Source organism: Heliconius melpomene, chromosome 15 (genome assembly GCF_056956725.1).
Source record: "Heliconius melpomene rosina isolate 202511_hmr_F chromosome 15, ASM5695672v1, whole genome shotgun sequence".
Taxonomy (NCBI): domain Eukaryota; kingdom Metazoa; phylum Arthropoda; class Insecta; order Lepidoptera; family Nymphalidae; genus Heliconius; species Heliconius melpomene.
The window spans coordinates 5,658,204-5,678,402 of NC_140403.1; the positions used below are offsets into that span (position 1 = coordinate 5,658,204).

The 20,199-nt window shown below is 32.8% G+C and overlaps 2 protein-coding genes across 2 annotated transcripts in view; both read left to right on the forward strand.

The window, feature by feature from the left end:
* Positions 1-20,199, forward strand: part of LOC146531455 (4-galactosyl-N-acetylglucosaminide 3-alpha-L-fucosyltransferase 9-like) — a 251,987-nt gene that overhangs the window by 189,454 nt on the left and 42,334 nt on the right. The gene's annotated exons all lie outside the window — the stretch shown is intronic.
* On the forward strand, positions 10,498-18,639 carry LOC146531464 (outer dynein arm-docking complex subunit 4-like). The gene is made up of 12 exons (XM_085198368.1): positions 10,498-10,565; positions 11,275-11,344; positions 11,879-11,972; positions 12,406-12,563; positions 13,636-13,785; positions 14,154-14,360; positions 14,983-15,285; positions 15,442-15,578; positions 15,904-16,049; positions 16,744-16,910; positions 18,054-18,205; positions 18,455-18,639. The coding sequence occupies exons 1-12, from the start codon at positions 10,498-10,500 to the stop codon at positions 18,600-18,602; spliced, it is 1,800 nt and encodes a 599-aa protein (XP_085054494.1). The 3' UTR covers positions 18,603-18,639.

Sequence of the window (20,199 nt, forward strand, 5' to 3'; positions counted from 1 at the left end):
CACCAAGGCAAAAGCTCGGCGTTGAATTCCGCCATTTATAGCGTAACCCCTCGAAAAATTCGGCGAAAAGTGGCGAACGTTCCCTATGCCTTCTCACGTTTTTTTTTGAAAATCGAAGACAAAATTTTATTCTTCAATAAGACTTTCATCATGTTAGAATATTTGAAATGGGAGCAAACTATGAGAGTTAAATGTTGCCTACTCTTGGGCACTTAAAAATTCGTCAGAAGAATCAGTAAATGATATAATCTTATGGGAAACTAGCGGACGCGCGCAGCTTCGCTTGCGTATTTAAGGGTGAATTCTAATAACCCATGAAACATGTGTTCAATTAAATAGTTTTAAGAGTCTAAATTTCAAATTTTATAAAAATCGGTGGCAAACTAAGAATTTCTCCATACAAACTTTCAACCTCTTATTTGCACCCTTAGGGGGAGAATTCTAGAAAACTATGAAATACGTATTTAATTAAATACTTTTAAAAATCTAAATTTTAAATGTGATAAAAATCGGTGCCGATTTAATTTTTTTTCCATACAAACTTTGAACCCCTATTTCACCTCTTTAGGTTTAACATTTTTAAAAATCCCTTCTTAATGGATGTCTAGGTTAAGAAAGTAAACATCTGTCCAAATTTCACGTTTCTACGCACAGCGGTTACGGCTGTGCGTGCGTCTTACCTCAGTCAGTGAGGACAAGTCCTTTTATATATATAGATTAGCCAAGAATTGTAGGGAGTGATGTCGGGGAAATTGAGATATATCACAGATTTTTGGGCTACGATGCAAAATACAAAAAGTATATAAAACCAAGTAAAGATGAGGCCACCGCGGCGCAATCGATAGCGTCTGTTTGTAAACGCAAAGATCGTGAGTTCGATCTTTATTAAAGTGAACAGATTGTTTTCATTTCACCGCTCTGACAGGGCCAAATACGGCGTTGAGTTACGCCACTCAACTCAAAATGTGTTCATTTTTGGGAAAGAAAACAGAGAATGTAGCATTTTGACTGTTGCCACTATCTTACCGTTAAATAAATTAAAGAAAAAGCTTTTAAAAAAAAAAATGTTGTTACATAAACTACTGAAGTTAAAATAATGTTAAGCTTAGTTAACATTGTTTTTAGCACATACAAAGGTATTTTTTCAAAGGCTGCCTTCTTTGAGAGCAAAAACAATCTCCCGTATTGCTCTAGTGATGTTTAAAAGGATTTTTTAAACTTTTTCACGCAACACGTCTCCTACACACTAATTGGAACTTGAATAATACACGTATACTTTTGTTGTTTTTTTTGTTCTAAGTAAAGCTTAGTAATTGACTTCACGTCCAATTAAGCTAAATGGTTATGTTTTTGAATGAGTTATTGAGATTTTGTTTTAAAATATATTATATTCCCTTATTCTGGATGTAGTGGTGATCTGGTGGCACAAGGGCGTGACTGTAAAGATGTGAGAATGAAATATTTCATATTATCATTCTGAAAATTATAAAGATTACCCATTTAAATATAAAATAAATAAATTATATAAAATTTAACTAAATTAATTAATATTATGAATTATTAAATTTACAATCATTATTTTTAAAAAAATTAGAGCATTACTTACTATATTCTTATAACGTTTCTGTAGTAATATGTTAAGTTTAATTATTTTTTCTTATATACCGCACGTAACTACTATATATAAGTACATTTTCTTACTAACAGTTTATTAAGAAATATATTACAGTCTATTTTCTGTACTTTTAATAAGAATTTTAACATCATTTTTTAAATCGCTGGAAGTGTTGGACGGTAGATTGTGTAATAGAATTCTTCAAAGTTCGTTCCATTTAAGGCCGACGCTAGCATAAAGCTCTTAACTTAGTTGTCTTAACGATCGTTTAATGTAGAAAAAGCGTAACTAAAGTTTAAGTTTTACAAGAAAGTATATGCTAATTACAACATTTTTTTTAAATAATGCACAGATGCAAATTACTCTTAATTTTATATATATTATTCTACAGAGAGAGAACCAATTACGTTTAAGAAACTCCCCTTTTCTTCTCCTCTTCTCTCGACTTTTTAAAAACTACGTGATGATTAACCTAATTTTATAATATTTCACTTCCTCGAGTGGGGATCGAACCCACGACCCTCGCGTTACGGAACCCTTGTGCCGCTGCGCCTCGACGGCCTCTTTATCAAGTTTTCAAACCAAATACCATATACATACGTTCACATTAAATGTAAACAAGCATGCTTATGCAATAAAGTAGAATTTAAGTTAATGCTTAACCTAAATTTAAGCTTAATCGGAGACTGGGGAACTTCCGCTTTCACATAAACTAACACGGCAACTCAAATAGAAACTTGTAATAATTTAAGGACACAAAAAATACATTTCTTCATAATTTATCTGATAGCTTGGAACAATTCCGTGGATCTCCCAATTCGTTTGTTTTTCCGTTAACCTTTTTTTACGTAAGCTGAATCAATCTGTGTGAATCGGAACATGAAACAAAATGCTAGGTATCGAAAAATAATATTTCTTTTATTGACATATTTAAAGTTTGTTACATTTTCAATTGTTATCAAAAAATACGATATATATCGTTGTAATACTATTTATAATAGAATTAACAGTGTTTTTAATGAAAATTATAAATTTTGGATAATTTTCATTATAGAATGATAAATTCTATTGATAAATTGGGAAGCTTCTTTAGAGCGTTGGGCCCGTTTTATTCTTTTCCATGTATATAATAAAGTAAACCTACTATTATAATAAAATAAAACTGATCGTTTGCTTGCTTAAACCGGGATCTGAAAGTACTGGTCTTTCTTTCTTTATAAGTATAATTACCACACTCGTAGACCTCACGAGTTTGGCGTTACGCTAAAATTATTTGTTAACTTACTATACAAAAGCGAAATTACGGCGAACACGAGCAATTAAAGAAAGATAATGCATACAAATAAGTATAATAAAATAAATAACAATAACCTAAGTTCGTCTTGCTAGAATATTCAGCTATTTGACTAACTATTGTAGTAGAATAAATGCCGTTATTACGGCATCGTCTCATCATAATTTATGCTGGAAACAGAGTTAATCAAAGTTTCTTATAACTTTAGCGTACTAAATTCAATATTATTCATACTTAGACAAAAGCTATAGTAGCTTGCACTGTTCACGGTATTCTCCAGTACATTTGTTCATATTATTACATAAGTATTAAATTTATTATGACCATAAAGTTAAATTATTTTTAACTTAAAAGGTTGCGGATATATAATATATGAAAATTTTTAACTTAAGTACATATAATTGATTAATGAATGTAGGTAAATGTTTTGTTAATGGCACACCTCAAAACTATCCTTTCAAATTGATTACCCAACTATACAGAGGGTAACTAACCCATATCATGTTTTAAGTGGTCGTTAAAATATTTACAGCTGACTTAGTTGTGCCTGTGAAGGATTTACAAGAAAAACTGTCAAAGATAGCACACCTTGGACTACTAGAGTTGAGAACTGTATGATGACCTCAATAATTTTCACATTTTTACTTAATAAAAAAGCCGCGAAATTTCATTATATTTCTATTATTTTGTCTAATATTGACATTTCACATAGAGAAAATAATGCTTTTTTTGTTTTAATAAAGCGATATTATTTTATAAAATTTGTAATCCTATATCTTATAAAACAAAGTCGCTTTTCGTGTCTGTCTGAACTTTCTAACTCTTCTTCTTCTAAACCACCCAACGGATTTAAATGCAGTTTTCAAAATTAGGTCGAGTATTTCTCAGGGAAGGTTTATATATAGTTTATTATTTGTACATTCTTATGTAAATTAACATAAATAAGATAAATGTGTATAAAGTCCTACCCGTTCAGACACTTTCTCGCATGCGCTGCCTTAATGGTAAGTACTACATGAAAAAAATGTACTGGAGTATTGTTCCTCTTAATAAGATCTACAAAAAAGTCCGCGAGAGCATATTTTTATCTTTTAAGAATAACGTGTAGTGATCATATTTCTGTCTAAAAATTGTATTTTCAATATATTTTTTATTGTGAGGGATATTTTTCCATAATGGTATTAATCCTTATCCTTTAAAATACTTTATTAAATTTCTACGTTAAACGAAGATAAAATTTGCTGTTTACACTATTTCGAAATTGCGAATAGTTTTAGAGAAAAACGCATTTAATTGTTAACACATCACGCCGTTCACACATCAGCTGTATCGAGTCAAGTTTCACTTATCCCTTAGTCTCAGCATATAAATAAGTATATTAGTTACGTTGGCCATTTAATGTAGATCAAAACTGTCTTTTACTGTTTTTCATTTTAATAAGTACTTTAGAAGTTGTTACAATATCAAAAAATCCTTGCTGCGAAATGGCTCACCTCGACGACGTTTTGCTTATACAAGCGCGTCCGCCGCGCCCGCCTGCTTTACACGCATCGGTGGTTCAGTGGTAGAATGCTCGCCTGCCACGCGGGCGGCCCGGGTTCAATTCCCGGCCGATGCATTCTATTTTCCTCACAGGCGGCCACGTAGTGCTTGCTTTTAATCAGGGACAGAATACACTCTTCAGCATTAACCACAAGCTCGAAAAGAAAAACCCGCCTGCCTTTATAGCAACGAAGATTTAGATGCGTTTGCACGTATTGGATAATTGGAGTTGAATGTATTATTTCAGCGCGATATATTTGGTTTCATATTTTTTGTAGTAGTTATTAGTAGGTAGGTTTTTGTTTATAATTTCTTCCGTTTAAAAATAGTCATTTAACTATCTAAAAATAGTCATTTAAATATATTTTAATAAGTACTTGAAAAGATTAGTAGCACAGATTTAAAATTACGGTACCTACTAAACGGTAAAAAAATCCTTGCTGTGTAAAACAATTGGAAAATCCTTATTGAAACTACTAAAATGCGGGTTGCGGTTGGGTTTAATTAATTTTCACATTATCTTTAGTGCTTTGCAAACATACATTATATGAATAATCCAGTAGTAAAAGCGGGCGAAGCCGCAAGGGGGTCGCTAGTTTTAATAAAAATAACAAAGGCTAGAACTAAAAGGATGTAGAAGGATAATTAATTAAGGCAAGACAATATAACCAAACAATTTGAATACTCGGAAAGAAAATGTAGCCGCGTAATTAAAACCTCTCAGCATTACAAAATTATTTTTTATATAAATAATTTGGGCACACCCTTTTATGTAGAATAAATTAATCAAATATGTATCTTGTTTAATTTTTCTTTCATTTTCTTTGTCTTAATCAAACTAACACATTAACCCTCAAAATTTGCCGTCAAATAATTATGTCTGGTTGGTTAATTATTGTATGAAAAATACAATACAAGAGTAACAAAAAATAATAATAATAAAAGTAAGAAAACTTACGAATGCACACTTGTAGCTAAAATCTCATCAAATGAAAACATATTAATTCTATGTAGTTACTTATTTTCATAAAACTCTCCGTCTCAATGTAATCCTGCTCCCGTAAAAACAAACTAACTTTTGTCTTGCATAGATGAAGGGAAAGAGGAAATATGTTCCACATTAGATATTTATTTATATGGCCAATTACTTGGAGAATCTTAATATCTAGTACATACTATATGGAGTGAAAATAGTTAGGCACGTTTCTTTCTTCTTCTACTTCCTGGCATTAATCCCGGCTGGTACCAGTCTGGTACCTTCTCAATCTACTCCACTTTGCACGGTCTTTTGCGTCTTCGGTGGTTAGACCATTGGCTCTCATGTGCTAGGGCTTAGGACTTAAGCACGTTTTCTATTACGGCAATTCTATCGTCAGCTTAAACGAAGTACGTAGGAAGTAAATTATTCGTAGAGATTCGTAGAGATGACATTTTTTTTTTCTATGGGAAATTTTAAGCTTTACTAACGTTTATATAAAGGCTTAAAACTAAGTCTCCTAATGCGAACCCCTCTTATCTCTTCAATAGCGCCCAGTTTTGAGAGCGTAACTGTAAGGCATTAAAAGATTTCAATGGGGTCAGGATGAGGAACGTTTTTTGCTATATAAGCGACCATATCTTTCTCTAAATAAATGTAGAAATACTTTTCTTTTTACGAAATCATGGGGTCGTAGATTTTATGAAATTCAAGCTTAGCTTGGCAAGACTAAAATGTGTAGTTTCAATTTTTTCCTGATCAAGTACTACGTATGATCGTACGTAGAAATGAAAATATAAATGTAAATAAGCATTTCATTTCCTCAAGCGGGAATCGAACCCATAACCAGTCGAACATGCACACTTTGTGCCCCTACGCCACGATTGGCCTCATTACTTGAATTTATATCCTCGATAACATGAAAATGAACACATTATAAAGGGTAACATGACAGATTGACAGTAATTACCCATTAATTTGTTCAGCATCATACAATGGAGAGCATCCAGTGATTCAGCTGATTACTCCAAAATTCCCTAAAGCGCTTGCTGATACGTCAGGATCTATGATATTATTATGATAATGGACTGTATTTATCGATTGGATATCATAACATTATTCCTCCTCTCCTAGTAGGCAGAAGGAGCTTAGAGTTAAAACACTCCGCTCGCACCTTTCCTTTGTATTCCGGAGGCATTGCGCGTTGAGTCGCAAAACAGAGCAAAGAAATGAAAGTATTTAATATTTAATTTCCTCGAGTGGGAATCGAATCCGTCACCTGTCGCGTTTACTGTGTGACGCTCGTACCTCGTCGCCCCAACTGGCCTGGACAAAGTACTACAATTAATAATATGTAAGAGAGTGAAGAACGGAGAGATATATTGTGAGCGTATAGCCCATTCAAATTATTTTTATTGTTTCCTTTCACTCTGCAAGGTCATTCCAACGGACGAACGGAATCTTTGAACACGGAACACTTGTGCTTCTGCACCACGACTGGCCTCTCTTTATCTATAATTTTATATTCACCTTATATTAGCATAGTACGAGAGCAGCCGTGCTACACTACTAGTTTTATACTTGTAATTCTTCTCCGGTAATGACGCAGTGCTAAAGCTATGTGAAGATGAAAAATGTAAAATGAAAAGCAATCCTCTTACGTTTGCATTTTCACATACTATTTTCATTTCGAATAATAATTTGAAATGTACGATGTATTTGCAATAACGTGTTCAGTGAAATCATTCGTACGTATGTTCTTTTATAATAATATGTAAAGGAAAAATGAAAAACTGGAACATATGTCAATCACATGTTAGTAGTGCTGTGACATGACATTTTCAAGTCTTTGTGAAAAATCTACGTATTTAATCTTCATATAATATTTTTTGCCATATTCAGTTAATATTATTTACCAAAAAGCATAGAAATACTGCATTTCTTCCCGAATATTAATTGTATATATTCTTCTAACGTAGCCAATAATCTAGATTGTAGATGCTAATAGGATGTTTTATCAATTATTATTATTAAATATAGAGGTCATTGTAGCTCAGTGGAGAAGCATCTGACTAAATTCGTAAATACGACAGTCCCGGGTTAGATCTTCGATTTCGATTCTGTGGGAATTGAACCGACAACCTTATTTACCTTAGTATTTTTTATATACCTTATACTTTTTATACCTTATTATTATTTACCTAAAAGAATATAATGTAAGTGCACGCTCCGAGTCACGTCACATGTGTGGTCATTAAGGAGGTACCTGAAGCCACTCTTTTATAGTTCAGTCGTAAGTCGGGACGACAGTTTTACGAGAAAATTTTGGACGAGTTTCATTTTACTAAGAAGCTTTCCTTATAAAAGTATTACCTAGACTTAGCTATGTTAGAGTAATCGAAGTACTAAACAACGGAAATCTAATTTATAGATTTAATTTTACAAAAATATTTTGTTTCACACATTTATTTTTTTTAATTTTATAAATCAACTAGTGGACCCGAACGCGGCTACGCCCGCTTGAACTATACGAATATTTATTAAATATATTTATGAAATTATTTTCAGTTGTCAATAGAGAGATGCGTTAAGCAAGCTCATTTTGGGTGACGTTTTCTAACAACAAACTTTGCAAATCGTTGCTTAGCAACGGCGATTGTTATAAACATGGCGGAATAAATTTCATGTCAAATTAATAAGTATTTTAATATTTTGATATATATCGTAAATATTACAAATATGAGAAAAAAAGGTATCCTATGTTCATCCCGAGACCCTCAAGTATCTCTATATTAGTATTTTATCACAATTAAATAAGCGGTTTGGCCCTGATTGCGTAAAAGACAGACAGACAGACAGACAGACAGACAGACAGGGTTACTTTCGAATTTATAATATAGGTATGGATATTGAGTACATTACAGAAAAACACTTAAAGCGTGAGGGTTTTGAAAAAAAATTACAATATATATCCTATCCTATATCTTATAAAACAAAGTCGCTTTTCGTGTCTGTCTGAACTTTCTAACTCTTCTTCTTCTAAACCACCCAACGGATTTTGATGCAGTTTTCACCATTGGGTCGAGTATTTTTCAGGGAAGGTTTATATATAGTTTATTATTTGTATATTCTTATGTAAACTAACATAAATACGACAAATGTGTATAAAGTCCTACCCGTTGAGACACTTTCGCGCATGCGCTGCTCTAATGGTAAGTACTACATGAAAATAATGTACTGGAGTATTGTTCCTCTTAATAAGATCTACAAAAAAGTCAGCGACAGCATATTTTTATCTTTTAAGGATAACGTGTAGTGATCATATTTCTGTCTAAAAATAGTAATTTCAATTTATTTTTTATTGTGAGGGATATTTTAGCATAATGGTATTAATCCTTATCCTTTAAAATACTTTATTAACTTTCTACGTTAAACGAAGATAAAATTTGCTGTTTACACTATTTCGAAATTGCGAATAGTTTTAGAGAAAAACGCATTTAATTGTTAACACATCCCGCCGTTCACACATCAGCTGTATCGAGTCAAGTTTCACTTATCCCTTACTCTCAACATATAAATAAGTATATTAGTTACGTTGGCCATTTAATGTAGATCAAAACTGTCTTTAACTGTTTTTCATTTTAATAAGTACTTTAGAAGTTGTTACAATATCAAAAAATCCTTGCTGCGAAACGGCTCGCCTCGCTTTGCTTATACAAGCGCGTCCGCCTGCCTTACACGCATCTGTGGTTCAGTGGTAGAATGCTCGCCTGCCACGCGGGCGTCCCGGGTTCGATTCCCGGCCGATGCATTCTATTTAATTTTCCTCACAGGCAGCCACGTAGTGCTTGCTTTTCATCAGGGACAGAATACCCTCTTCAGCATTAACCACAAGCTCGAAAAAAAGCCCCGCCTGCGTTTATAGCAACGAAGATGTAAATGCGTTTGTATTTTTTGTAGTAGGTATTAGTAGGTAGGTTTTTGTTTATAATTTCTTCCGTTTAAAAATAGTCATTTAACTATCTAAAAATAGTCATTTAAATATATTTTAATAAGTACTTGAAAAGATTAGTAGCACAGATTTAAAATTACGGTACCTACTAAAAAAAATCCTTGCTGTGTAAAAACAATTGGAAAATCTTTATTGAAACTACGAAAATGCGGGTTGCATTAGGGTTTAATTAATTATCACATTATCTTAAGTGCTTTGCACACATACATTATATGAATAGTCCAGTAGTAAAAGCGGGCGAAGCCGCAAGAGGGTCGCTAGTTATATATAATTACAATATATATATATATATATTATAAAAATTATTAATAATGTAATAGCTGGCGTGTCGTTAAATTCCGCCACTCAAAATTTCGACAGAAAGTGGAGAACGCAGTGTAACAACACTAAGGTCCCCCTACCTATCCTGCTATACGGTATACAGCGTGAAGCTGACATATAATTGTTTTTTATTACTTTAACGTTTAAGTTTCAGTAACAGCAAAGATGTAGAAAGGCCTTTTGAGAAAAGGCTTTTTGATTGAAGTGAAATAATAACATTTAGTATGTTTGTACTTCCGAGAATGTCAATCGAAATTTTAAATGTAATAATAATATATGCGAGGGTCGGAAGGCTATGATATAGCAGTGAGGCTGATGTCAGAAATTGAAGGGTCGGCCCTAAATGACGGCCTCGAGGCATTATAGTTCACAAACAGTATACACCCTGTAAATTAAGTAATATGCTCCTACCTTACTCTATTTGCAAGATGTAAGATGAGAGTAATTCGCTATGAATTTACATTGAAATTAAATTATAATTTTGAACTCAACTTAGACAATGCTTGCAGAGGTCACAGATTCAATTTCTTCTTTTTTCTTGTTTTGTAATTAATGAAAAATATATATTAAAAATCTTTATAAATAATAACCAATTATTTTTAAATAAGTAAATATCTAATATAATATTATACTTCTCGTACTAAATATATGAACATATTCCACCGTAAGCCATCTAGATCAGTCAAAAAATATTATAACTACATAAAACATTTTACATAAATTTTTGCTCTGGAAATATGAGAAAGAAGTTATGTCTTGAAGAGAGGCCAATATGCAACGTAGTAGCTGTTTATCGTCAAAGGGGGTGAGTCGAAATAGAGTTGAATGAAATTGAATCATCTTGAAAGATTTTTCAGATAAAAGAATGAAATCGTTCAGTTTATATTCAAATAGACGTGGTCTGGACAAAGGAAATATCTGGCTGAGTAATAACTGAATTTAATATAAGGAAATCTTGCAATTGCATTTTAAAGTAGATAAAGTTAAAATTCATAATTTACATCGGATTAAGGAAAAATATTTATATACCTATTGTCTTGAAATAGATATATTAATAAATGAGAATTTTGTTGGCAAAATATAGTAATTTTAGACAAAGACGTAGGTTCCACCTACGTACCTATTAAGTTACGATAGATATTTGTGTATAGCGTACATATTATTGTGGGTTCGATCCCAACTCGTGGAAATTAATTATTATTTATTAATATTTTAATTTGTTCGCTCTGGTAACAACGCAAACCGCGGCGTTAAGTTTCGCCACTCAACACGCAATGCCTTAAAAATTTTAGATGCTTCTTAATACTAGGTTCCCTATGCCATCCTACAGTCCAAAAAACGTGCTTTCTTGAAGCTATTTACATAATTCATGTAAGGGAAGGTATAACCTTGATTCACAAGGTCGTTATCCACACTAAATAATATATTCATTGGAACGACAACTATTAATCAATTCTATACATATATTATGTCAAAACAGCAGTCAAATTGAAGATAATATTTTCATTTCGCAGGAATTATTTGCAACGTTTGGAGCAATTCGAGAAAGCCATTTTGGCCTACAACGAAGCTCTGCGGTGGAATGTGAGAAATGAATATTTAGCAATATATATACCTAATATGTAAATTTTGTCTTGTCTGTTTATTATTATAATAGCTATACTATGTTAGATAAGCGATGTTGATATATAGTGGCCGTTTCTCTATGATTTACTGTAAAGCATTTAGTATGTGTGTGTATACGAGTATTTATGAGATACAAATTTCTATGAAATAACTGAATTCTGTATTATTTTTCATATTCACGCTGTATCCCGCATTTAGTAGGATTGGCAGAGAGAGCCTAGTGTTAAGACACTCCGCTCCCCACTTTTCGCCGAATTCTGGAGGTATTCGTGTTGAATGACGGAACCCAACGCCGTGCTTTGCCTCTACGCCAGAACGAAGAAATGATAATAGCAGCTTAGATTGGGAATTAAACCCCCTGCCTCTATTCTACGACTAGTCTCAAGTTCAGTATTCATATTCAAAAAGTTAAAACACCTGCATACGTTGCTTTTGAGAAGTTATTATAATGAAATTTTAAGCCATATTGTTGAAGGGAAACTTGAATTGCAGAACTCTGACGTACGATCTCTTCTCGGAAGAAGTTTGGCTCGAGCTAAGGCAACACACTACGCCGGTGCTTTAGCAGATGCGGCGCACGCTGCTGGTACGATTTATGAAGTATCATTTTATTATTTTAACGATTGGATTTTTCGAGCCAATCTTTATTTTTTTTTTTGAATTGAGTAATTGATTCCATTTTGATTGAAACTTCTATGGAGGCCAGACACAAATTTGCGGGTTCGATTCCCACTCGAGGAATTTAAATACTAAATATTATATCTTAATTTTAGCCACTTTATTGAGTGACGTTATACCTCTAGAATTTAGTGGAATATGGAGAATAGTAGTCTTGACAATAGGTTCCCAGGTTCCCTCTGTCTACTCTGCTATATGCGGGCTACAGCGTGAAGCTAAATAAATATACGTATTGTTTAATTTGTTCTTATATGTAATATTTACTTCGTGGTGAAAATTATATTATGGTAAGTTTCTTTGAATATTAGATTTTAAATTATTATTTAATAATTATAATTTAGAGCTAGAGCCGGAAAATCTAACAGCTCTACAAATAAGAGCACAAACAGAATATGAGAAATGTGCCTTCGAAAGGGCCTTAGTGTTGGCGTGTCGAGGTCAGCGGTTGAGGCGGTTGCCTCGCAACTTCGCCGACTGCGCCAGAAGTGCTGAGGAAACAGTAAACATTTAATTTAATTTAATATTTCTGCTTCTTCATATATGTACATTTTACTTGGTTTTGTTATTATATCAAATATTTTAGATTTACATTCGTTCACAAAAGTTTTAATCGCAAGACAGATTGTCAATTTGAATCCCATTCGAGGAAAAGCAATTTTTAATATTTCCAGTACTTAAGTCTAGGTACCCAAGTTCCTTTTGCCTACAATGCTATAGGTATGTGGGATACAGCATGAAGCTGAGAGAAATAGTAATTTAGATTATCCTATAACAGTTATAGATATGACATTATCATTATTTAGAATAAGAATTTTTCTAAACACGTTTGATATTTCATTATTTAGTTTTTAATTAGTTAAATTATAAGAATTTGAAGTGATATTTTTTAGAAAAAATACATATTATTTTAATACATTTTGAATTAGTTAGTTTAAAATGAGCAAGAATAATCTCTCGCAAAAAACAGTTATAAAGACTAGAATTTCATAAACCAGTGCGAGGCGAGCGGGTCGCTAGTCTTACATAAGCTAACATTTAGTGGAGACCCAATTAGTATCTTGGGAGCGATTACGCTGCAAGGTTGGAAAATTCTTTTTCAAACCTTTCCTTATTTTCATGTTACATGTATCATTTTCATCCAAAATGTTTCCAAGGACGTCACCATCTCAAATTATATATATTTTTATATATGTTTTAGTATTTTTTTTAATACGTTTGCATTTTTTGTGTAGGTAGGCTATTCATAGGACTTTTTCAAACAAAAAAAATACAGTCAAATTGATAACCTCCTTTTCTTACAGAAGTCGGTTAAAAATATATGAAATTGTATGCGCGACATTGATTCCGCTATTCAAAATAGAATGTTTCTTAAATTCTGTGTCTACCCTTCTATATGCGGGATGCGGATATATCGTGAAACTAAAACATGTAAACTTCCATAGAAAGTCATTCTGGCGATTAAACCTTATAACAAAAGCACATCTAGCTAGTATCTGTAAAGAAACTTGTTCAGAATTATTATAATGTTTTTTACTTTTGTACAATTTCTAAAAATTAATTGTATATTTTAGATAAGAGAATGCTTGGGAAAAAGTGCTGGAAAAGTATTATCTTACACAGCCAAGCTAATACCACAAATACAACTGGTCGAGGAGACAATGGACATAAGAACAAAGGCTCGCACACGGCAAAGCCGATTGCAACATCAGTCAACTCTGCAAGTAAATTACATTTCGAAATTAAACAGATAGATTTTCATAATAAATTATTTAAATAACTAATAAATGAATAAAGAAATTGATAACCTTTTTATGGTCTATACAAAATAAAACACTGTTGCAAACTCCACTCGAATTCCTCATAATATGTTCTTTTTCTCTAATTCAGTTAGACGAAGTTAGGAAGTAATAATATTTTAGTTGATATAATTAAATATTTTACGGGTATGACCTATCTATCGAAAACGTTAACGTTCATCTAAAATTTAACAAATATTTCAACTAGAAATGCAAAGTGCGGAAGAGGAACGTTTATACGAATATAATTTAATTTTAGAACTAAAATTTTCACTGCAATTTCCATATCTAAGATTCAAGAAATATCTCGCGTGGAAAAGCATAGGACCGAGCATATATCCCGTGTAATGGCTTCTAAGTATTTGGAGCAAATGGCGCACGACAAATATTTCCTTACGGCGACTTACAAGGATGAGAGGCTCAAATCCGCAAACAAATTGGGATCAAAGAAATTGCAGGACTTAGCTTATAAAGCATTGGCCGACGTTGAAAAACGACAAGTGCGTATTAAATAGTTTGGAGTTAATGTCACGCGATAGTTCGTGGGTTCGATTCCCACTTGAGGACATTAAATATTTAATGTTTTCTTCGCCCTGATTCAGCAGAAAGTGGAAAGCGGAGTGCCTGAACACTAGGCTCCCTCTGTCTATTATGCTACATGCGGGATACAGCGTACTTCTGAACAACAAAATCATTAACATTTCTTCTTAAGCTTCCTAAGCTTATGGTAGTTTTATATAAATAGACAGACAGACAAAAGTTAACATACAAAATACACATATTTATAACTTTGATAGCCTGTTGTATACTTAGGTAATAAGTTAAATAGATATTTAAAAATTGGAAGTTTAAATAAGAAGTTTAGAGGAATTATTAAAGTACTAAAGTGTGTATACGATTTATAATCCATAATATGATAAAAAAACTGAATTAAGATTGCTTGGTAAAATTCTTTTATGGACTCACTCACTCGCTTACAAGTACCACTTATTTTTTCCAACATCCTTTTTATTAAAAGTAAGTATAAAATATTTTGCTATGACATAAATCGTATGCAATATTTATACTAAAATATTTTCTAGCAAAGAACGAAATGTTAACTGTAAAAAGGTTTAATTTCAGGCAGTATTACGAGAGCGAAGACCTATGTACGCCGCCAGGGAACCCGAGACGGCAGCTCGTGCGAGACTGTCAAAGGCGAGAAAACAAAGAATAGTAAACCTTCAACGTCAACACAAAACAGATGCTCGCCGTTTAGTCAATAATGCTCAAGATATATATGAAAAACGTGATACAGCCAAATGCCTCGAGGCAGCGGTGTTTGCTATGGAACAAATCACAAGGATCCCAACCAACATGCTGCCGACAAAAGAAAAATTTTTACAAGAACTATATGAAATTGTCGCTGAGGCGTTTTTAGATCAGGTTTTTCATTTAATTACGTTTTAAAAGATCCTTTTGAAAGCTTAATATTAATTTCAGATTTTAAAGAACAAAGACATTCGTATTAAAACGAATAATTTCGCTATCTTCAAAGTGTTACCTGTAAAATTTTGCACACTAATTTAATATTGTTCACAGAAACGTGTAAAAGAAGAAATGAGTGAAGCAGATCGCGAGAAAAGAGCCTTTATCCTGCTGGGAATACCAATATCGCGTGAACCGAGTCGTGATTCAATTTTGCGTACGCGACCCCCGGCGCCGCCCCGTGATGCCAAGTGAGAAATTCTATTCTGAAAATATTTCACATTTTTGTCTTTTCCATAGATACTATCGTAACATCTATGTTCAATAAAATTTATCGAAATACCCTCTTTCAGAATTTAAATTTTTATATTTTACGCTTCAAAATATATTTAGACATGTAATTTTTAGGTAATACTTGTTTATTATTCTATAGACGCAATGAGAATACACTTATATTTTATTTTACTAAAATTTATTTTAATTTAGAAAATTTAAATAAGGATTCTTACTTAACATTATTTACTTTTTCTTACTTAACATTATTTAAGTTAATGTAAGAGAACAAACGTTTTTCAGGCGTCGCCTCCGTACATTGGAACGAGCGTTTACTTTGAGCAGCCGTGCAACGGAACGCTGTTATATTTTACACGAACTAGGGCGTTTATACGCCGATACAAAACAAGCACATAGAGCAAGATTCTACGCTATGAAATGCCAATCGGGTTCAATTTTACTATATAAAACTAAATAAAGTATTGCAGTTATTTGCAAGAAATTGCATTTCTACATTTAGTGTGGAATTTCGTAATGTTGTTATTCTATATAACATCGGTGTCAAGATAGATGGGGTGCTTGTTAAAAGATAGTTTTCAAAACTTTCTTTTAGTAAATAATAAGCCGTGTTAAAACCATGTCGTTCTATCAATGAGATGAAATTCCGCCTGCCGTCCCAATTTAGAAGTCCCAGTAGAACTCAACGCTGGGATTCGTCATAACAGAGTGGAAATAAAGTTACATATTTTAATTTAGTCCCTCCAAATGATATCAAACCTACAACCATCGCTTTCACAGTAAGATATTCCATTGCGCTACAATAGCCTAAATATCTGCCTTTGAGTTTCATCATTTTTTTCAAATAAAGGAAAATGTCAATTTTATTATTAAATTGATTTAAACTAAAAAAATGATAATAACGATGTGCCCTGTAGGCATTTAATACAAAATGTAAACAGCTCATACTTTCTGTTTTCTAATGAACCATAAACCTGAATATTTGATGTCAATTTTAGCTTGATATCTCCGCTTTCGTCTTCACAGACGGACAACAAATGGATTCTATGAGGGTTCCGTGTATTCCTTTTTACTTTTTCCTGTACGGAACCCTAAATAAATATGTAATAATATTAATACTTGTAGAATCGAGAGCGGCAGGTCATCGTATATGGTTACTAAACGCAACGTTCCTCTTGGCACGCTGTCACATACTACAGAATAATCGACCTGAAACACGAGCAACGTTGATAGAAGGAGGTGGATTTGCCAAATCGTTTGGATATTCAGATGTGGCTGCCTTCTTTGATACGGTATATCTATATATTTATAGTACTAGACGCTACAAGCACATAAAATACACATATATTTATTAAAGCGATGAAAAATACTCGTAATAAAATGTATGAAATGTTAAGTTAGAAAATTTCTAGTACGAGTATACTCGCATCGCTCTCGCATATAAAAGGAATATGTATTAAATTTAAACTCTAAGTAAATTCTGCTTGGATTCTGTACCAAAAAAGTGGGAGTAGTAGTGGGGGAGGGGTTAAATTAATTTTTTACTATAACATAGACAAAGTACCACCACTTAAAACATGACTTTTCTAAAAGTAACACTAAATACGATGACCTATTCGAACCTACTCAATTCAACCTGTATATTATAAATAGGCTACTAAACGCACGAAATCGTATAGACAGAAAAACATATATACTATACTTACATACTCACACTTACATATCTACATTTATTTTTACAATCTTTATACCAATATTTCTTTAAAATAAAATGTAAATAAACACGATGAAAATTTTCTTTACTAATATACGAGTAATACAATAAAAGCATTCACAAGCAGAAAACCTTTGTCAAATACTTAACTCTCATATTCTATTGTTCGATATATCTATCTATAAGTCAGTTTTATTCAGCTATTTCAGTTCAAACGGAAGTAATAAAGGCATCGAGTAAATAAATCCTACTAAAAATGTACATTTACTTATACGAAGCCAGATCTGAGATAACAACTAGAATATCATGATATGTAGGCTTCAAGTTTATTGCAGTAGTCGTTTGTGACGTTTATTTTCTCCTTTTATTTCAAGTTATGTTAGACTTACAGGATTAATGGCAATATAACCTTTCTACGTGTAATGGCTTATTATTTTCTTCTTAAACTGTTGTTTGTGGTCCATTTATGTTGTTGGGACCAGTGACTCTTTTTTTTTTGGACTTTCTTATTTAATAAATGCTTTAGTATTCCCGCCTTTTATGAAGTAAACTATCCTTAAATCCTAAAATTTTTAAAAATAACGTTTATCTGAGATATAATGTCTCTGCTTTGTTTGCGTGAGCATAAAATATAAAATTCTATTTAAAAAATAAATATAAGAATAAAATAAAGTAAGAAGTTGCAATCCAATTTTCTAAAGTAAACTTTTATAACTTCTAGTGTGTGAATATAGCACTTGAAGGCGAAGGTGGATCCACAGACTCAACAGTTATAAAACGGGAGAAAGCTATGGTGGGTTTGATGCAAGATGAAGATATGAAAAAGGCAGCGGAACATTTATTTAGAAGAATGTCTGCTATTCCTGCTTCCAGGTTAGTGTTATTAATCTATATTATTACTGTTCCTTTTGTCTGTTTGTCCGTTTGTATGCTAATCTCAGAAACGGCTTAACCGATTTAAATGCAGTTTTCGTTATCGCCAAACTCCTATTAACATATTGTGTTTGTTTTAATATATTTCAATCGGTTCATAAACACGAAAGTAATTTAGAGAAAATTACAAAAAATGTACTATAGGCGAAGTAAAAATTAACTTTTCGTGAAATTTACATTTTATTTCAGGCGTTTCTCAGTACTGCCAGGCGCCCACCCGGACGAGAGCGCGCCCCCCACAGGCCGACGCGTGTCCATCATACCACGGAACCAACGACCCGTGCAGGTTCTACACAAATCGCGACACCCTTTGGGATTTCAGGATTTTGATACATAACTTTGTTTTCTTATTTTTTTCTAGACATTATTGTAATTTTAACACCCTTTTTTGTTGAATATATGAATGATATTGTTATTTGTTTAATATTTGGACATTCAAATCTTATAATAATAGCTTGTTATTGAACGGGCATGTTTACGGAGAGATCTATGAATAAGCAAATAATAAAATCTTCAATAATTCCTACAAGATATAGGAAATAAAAATTATTCATTTCTCTGAGTGGGAATCAAACGCACTACTGTCGAGCTTACTTTACACACTCTACCACTTCGCCACGAGGACTTCTAATAATTTTTACATATATTATCACATAAAAGCTATAAACATATAAGATAAAGCGAACCATATGCAGAGATCACTATGTACGGGCTATGGCTACATTATACAGCGTGTTACGAAAATGTAATAAAGTGCGGTCAGAACTCCAACAGCATGGCAGTTTGGAGTCATTTGGGAATATTAACAAGCTTGCAAACGATTCCCATCCCTGTACGTTTTACTTTCCGCTATAGTGAAGCGTAAAGCAAATAATAGTTCATTTTGTTCATTTATATGAGATACTAGCGGCCCGCTCGCGGTTTCACCCGCGTGAACTATGTTATTATTAATTTCTGTCTCCATGACTACGTCCTAGTGACGTCTATGCAAAATTTGAGACTCCTAGCATTTGTAGTAACGAAGTTTTATACAAACTTTCTACCCCAAAAACATTCCCGTCTTAGCGAGCACCTACGTCCTATAAGTAACTCCTATGCAAAATTTGAGATTCCTAGCACTTGTAGTTTCTGAGATTTCGTGATGAGTGAGTGAGACCTTTCAATTTTATATATATAGATCAGCAACAACACTTTTAATATTTTTTATTACTTAATTAATATATTAAATTTATTTTCGTTGAGTACCACCACTTAACTCGCAACGCCTTTAAAATTTGGCGGAAAATGGAACGGTGTCTGTAACACTAGGTTGCCTCTGCTTAAGTAATTGCTAGGATGTTATTGTACATTCACAATTGAAAAAATAATAAGAATTAGATAATATATATACAAAACTTTGTCGGAACTAAATTAACGAAGAAAAGTTGAAACTAACTAACCATAGAAAACTGTTTGGAAGGGAAGATTTTGTGACATTTTATTTTTGTTCGAAATAGAGAATCATTAACTATACGCAAGTGAAATCATGAGCCAAAACTAATAATTTGATAGAAATGTTATATTAAACTATACTTTACACACCCATTTTCTATGTGAAAATCATTTAAAAAACACCGTCAGTGAATAAACTTAGACTAAAGAACGAAAAACACCAAAATGTTTGTTCCGCTCCAGGCGGGGCGCCACAAAGCGCCGGCTTCGTCAAAACCACACAGTATTTCCATGCCTGAGGATAAAAGGGTCCGTTATTGGTGCCTGTATCGAATATTCCTTTTGTGAGGAACCATAGGCTAGGAACTATTGACATTCACCCGACCCCATTGTTACACACGCCCGTACGAAAAGGCTTTAAATAAATATATCAATGCATATAGTGCTAATAGATTTTTTTTTAAAGCTTCCCGCTGCATCCCGCACATAGCAGTGTAGGCAGA

Excerpts from the sequence above, each read along its gene's own strand:
- LOC146531464 (XM_085198368.1), top strand. The coding sequence starts at position 10,498 with ATGAGAAAGAAGTTATGTCTTGAAGAGAGGCCAATATGCAACGTAGTA. Across the intron at positions 15,286-15,441 it reads CTGAGGCGTTTTTAGATCAG|AAACGTGTAAAAGAAGAAAT; the intron begins GTTTTTCATTTA and ends TATTGTTCACAG. Across the intron at positions 18,206-18,454 it reads TCTGCTATTCCTGCTTCCAG|GCGTTTCTCAGTACTGCCAG; the intron begins GTTAGTGTTATT and ends ATTTTATTTCAG.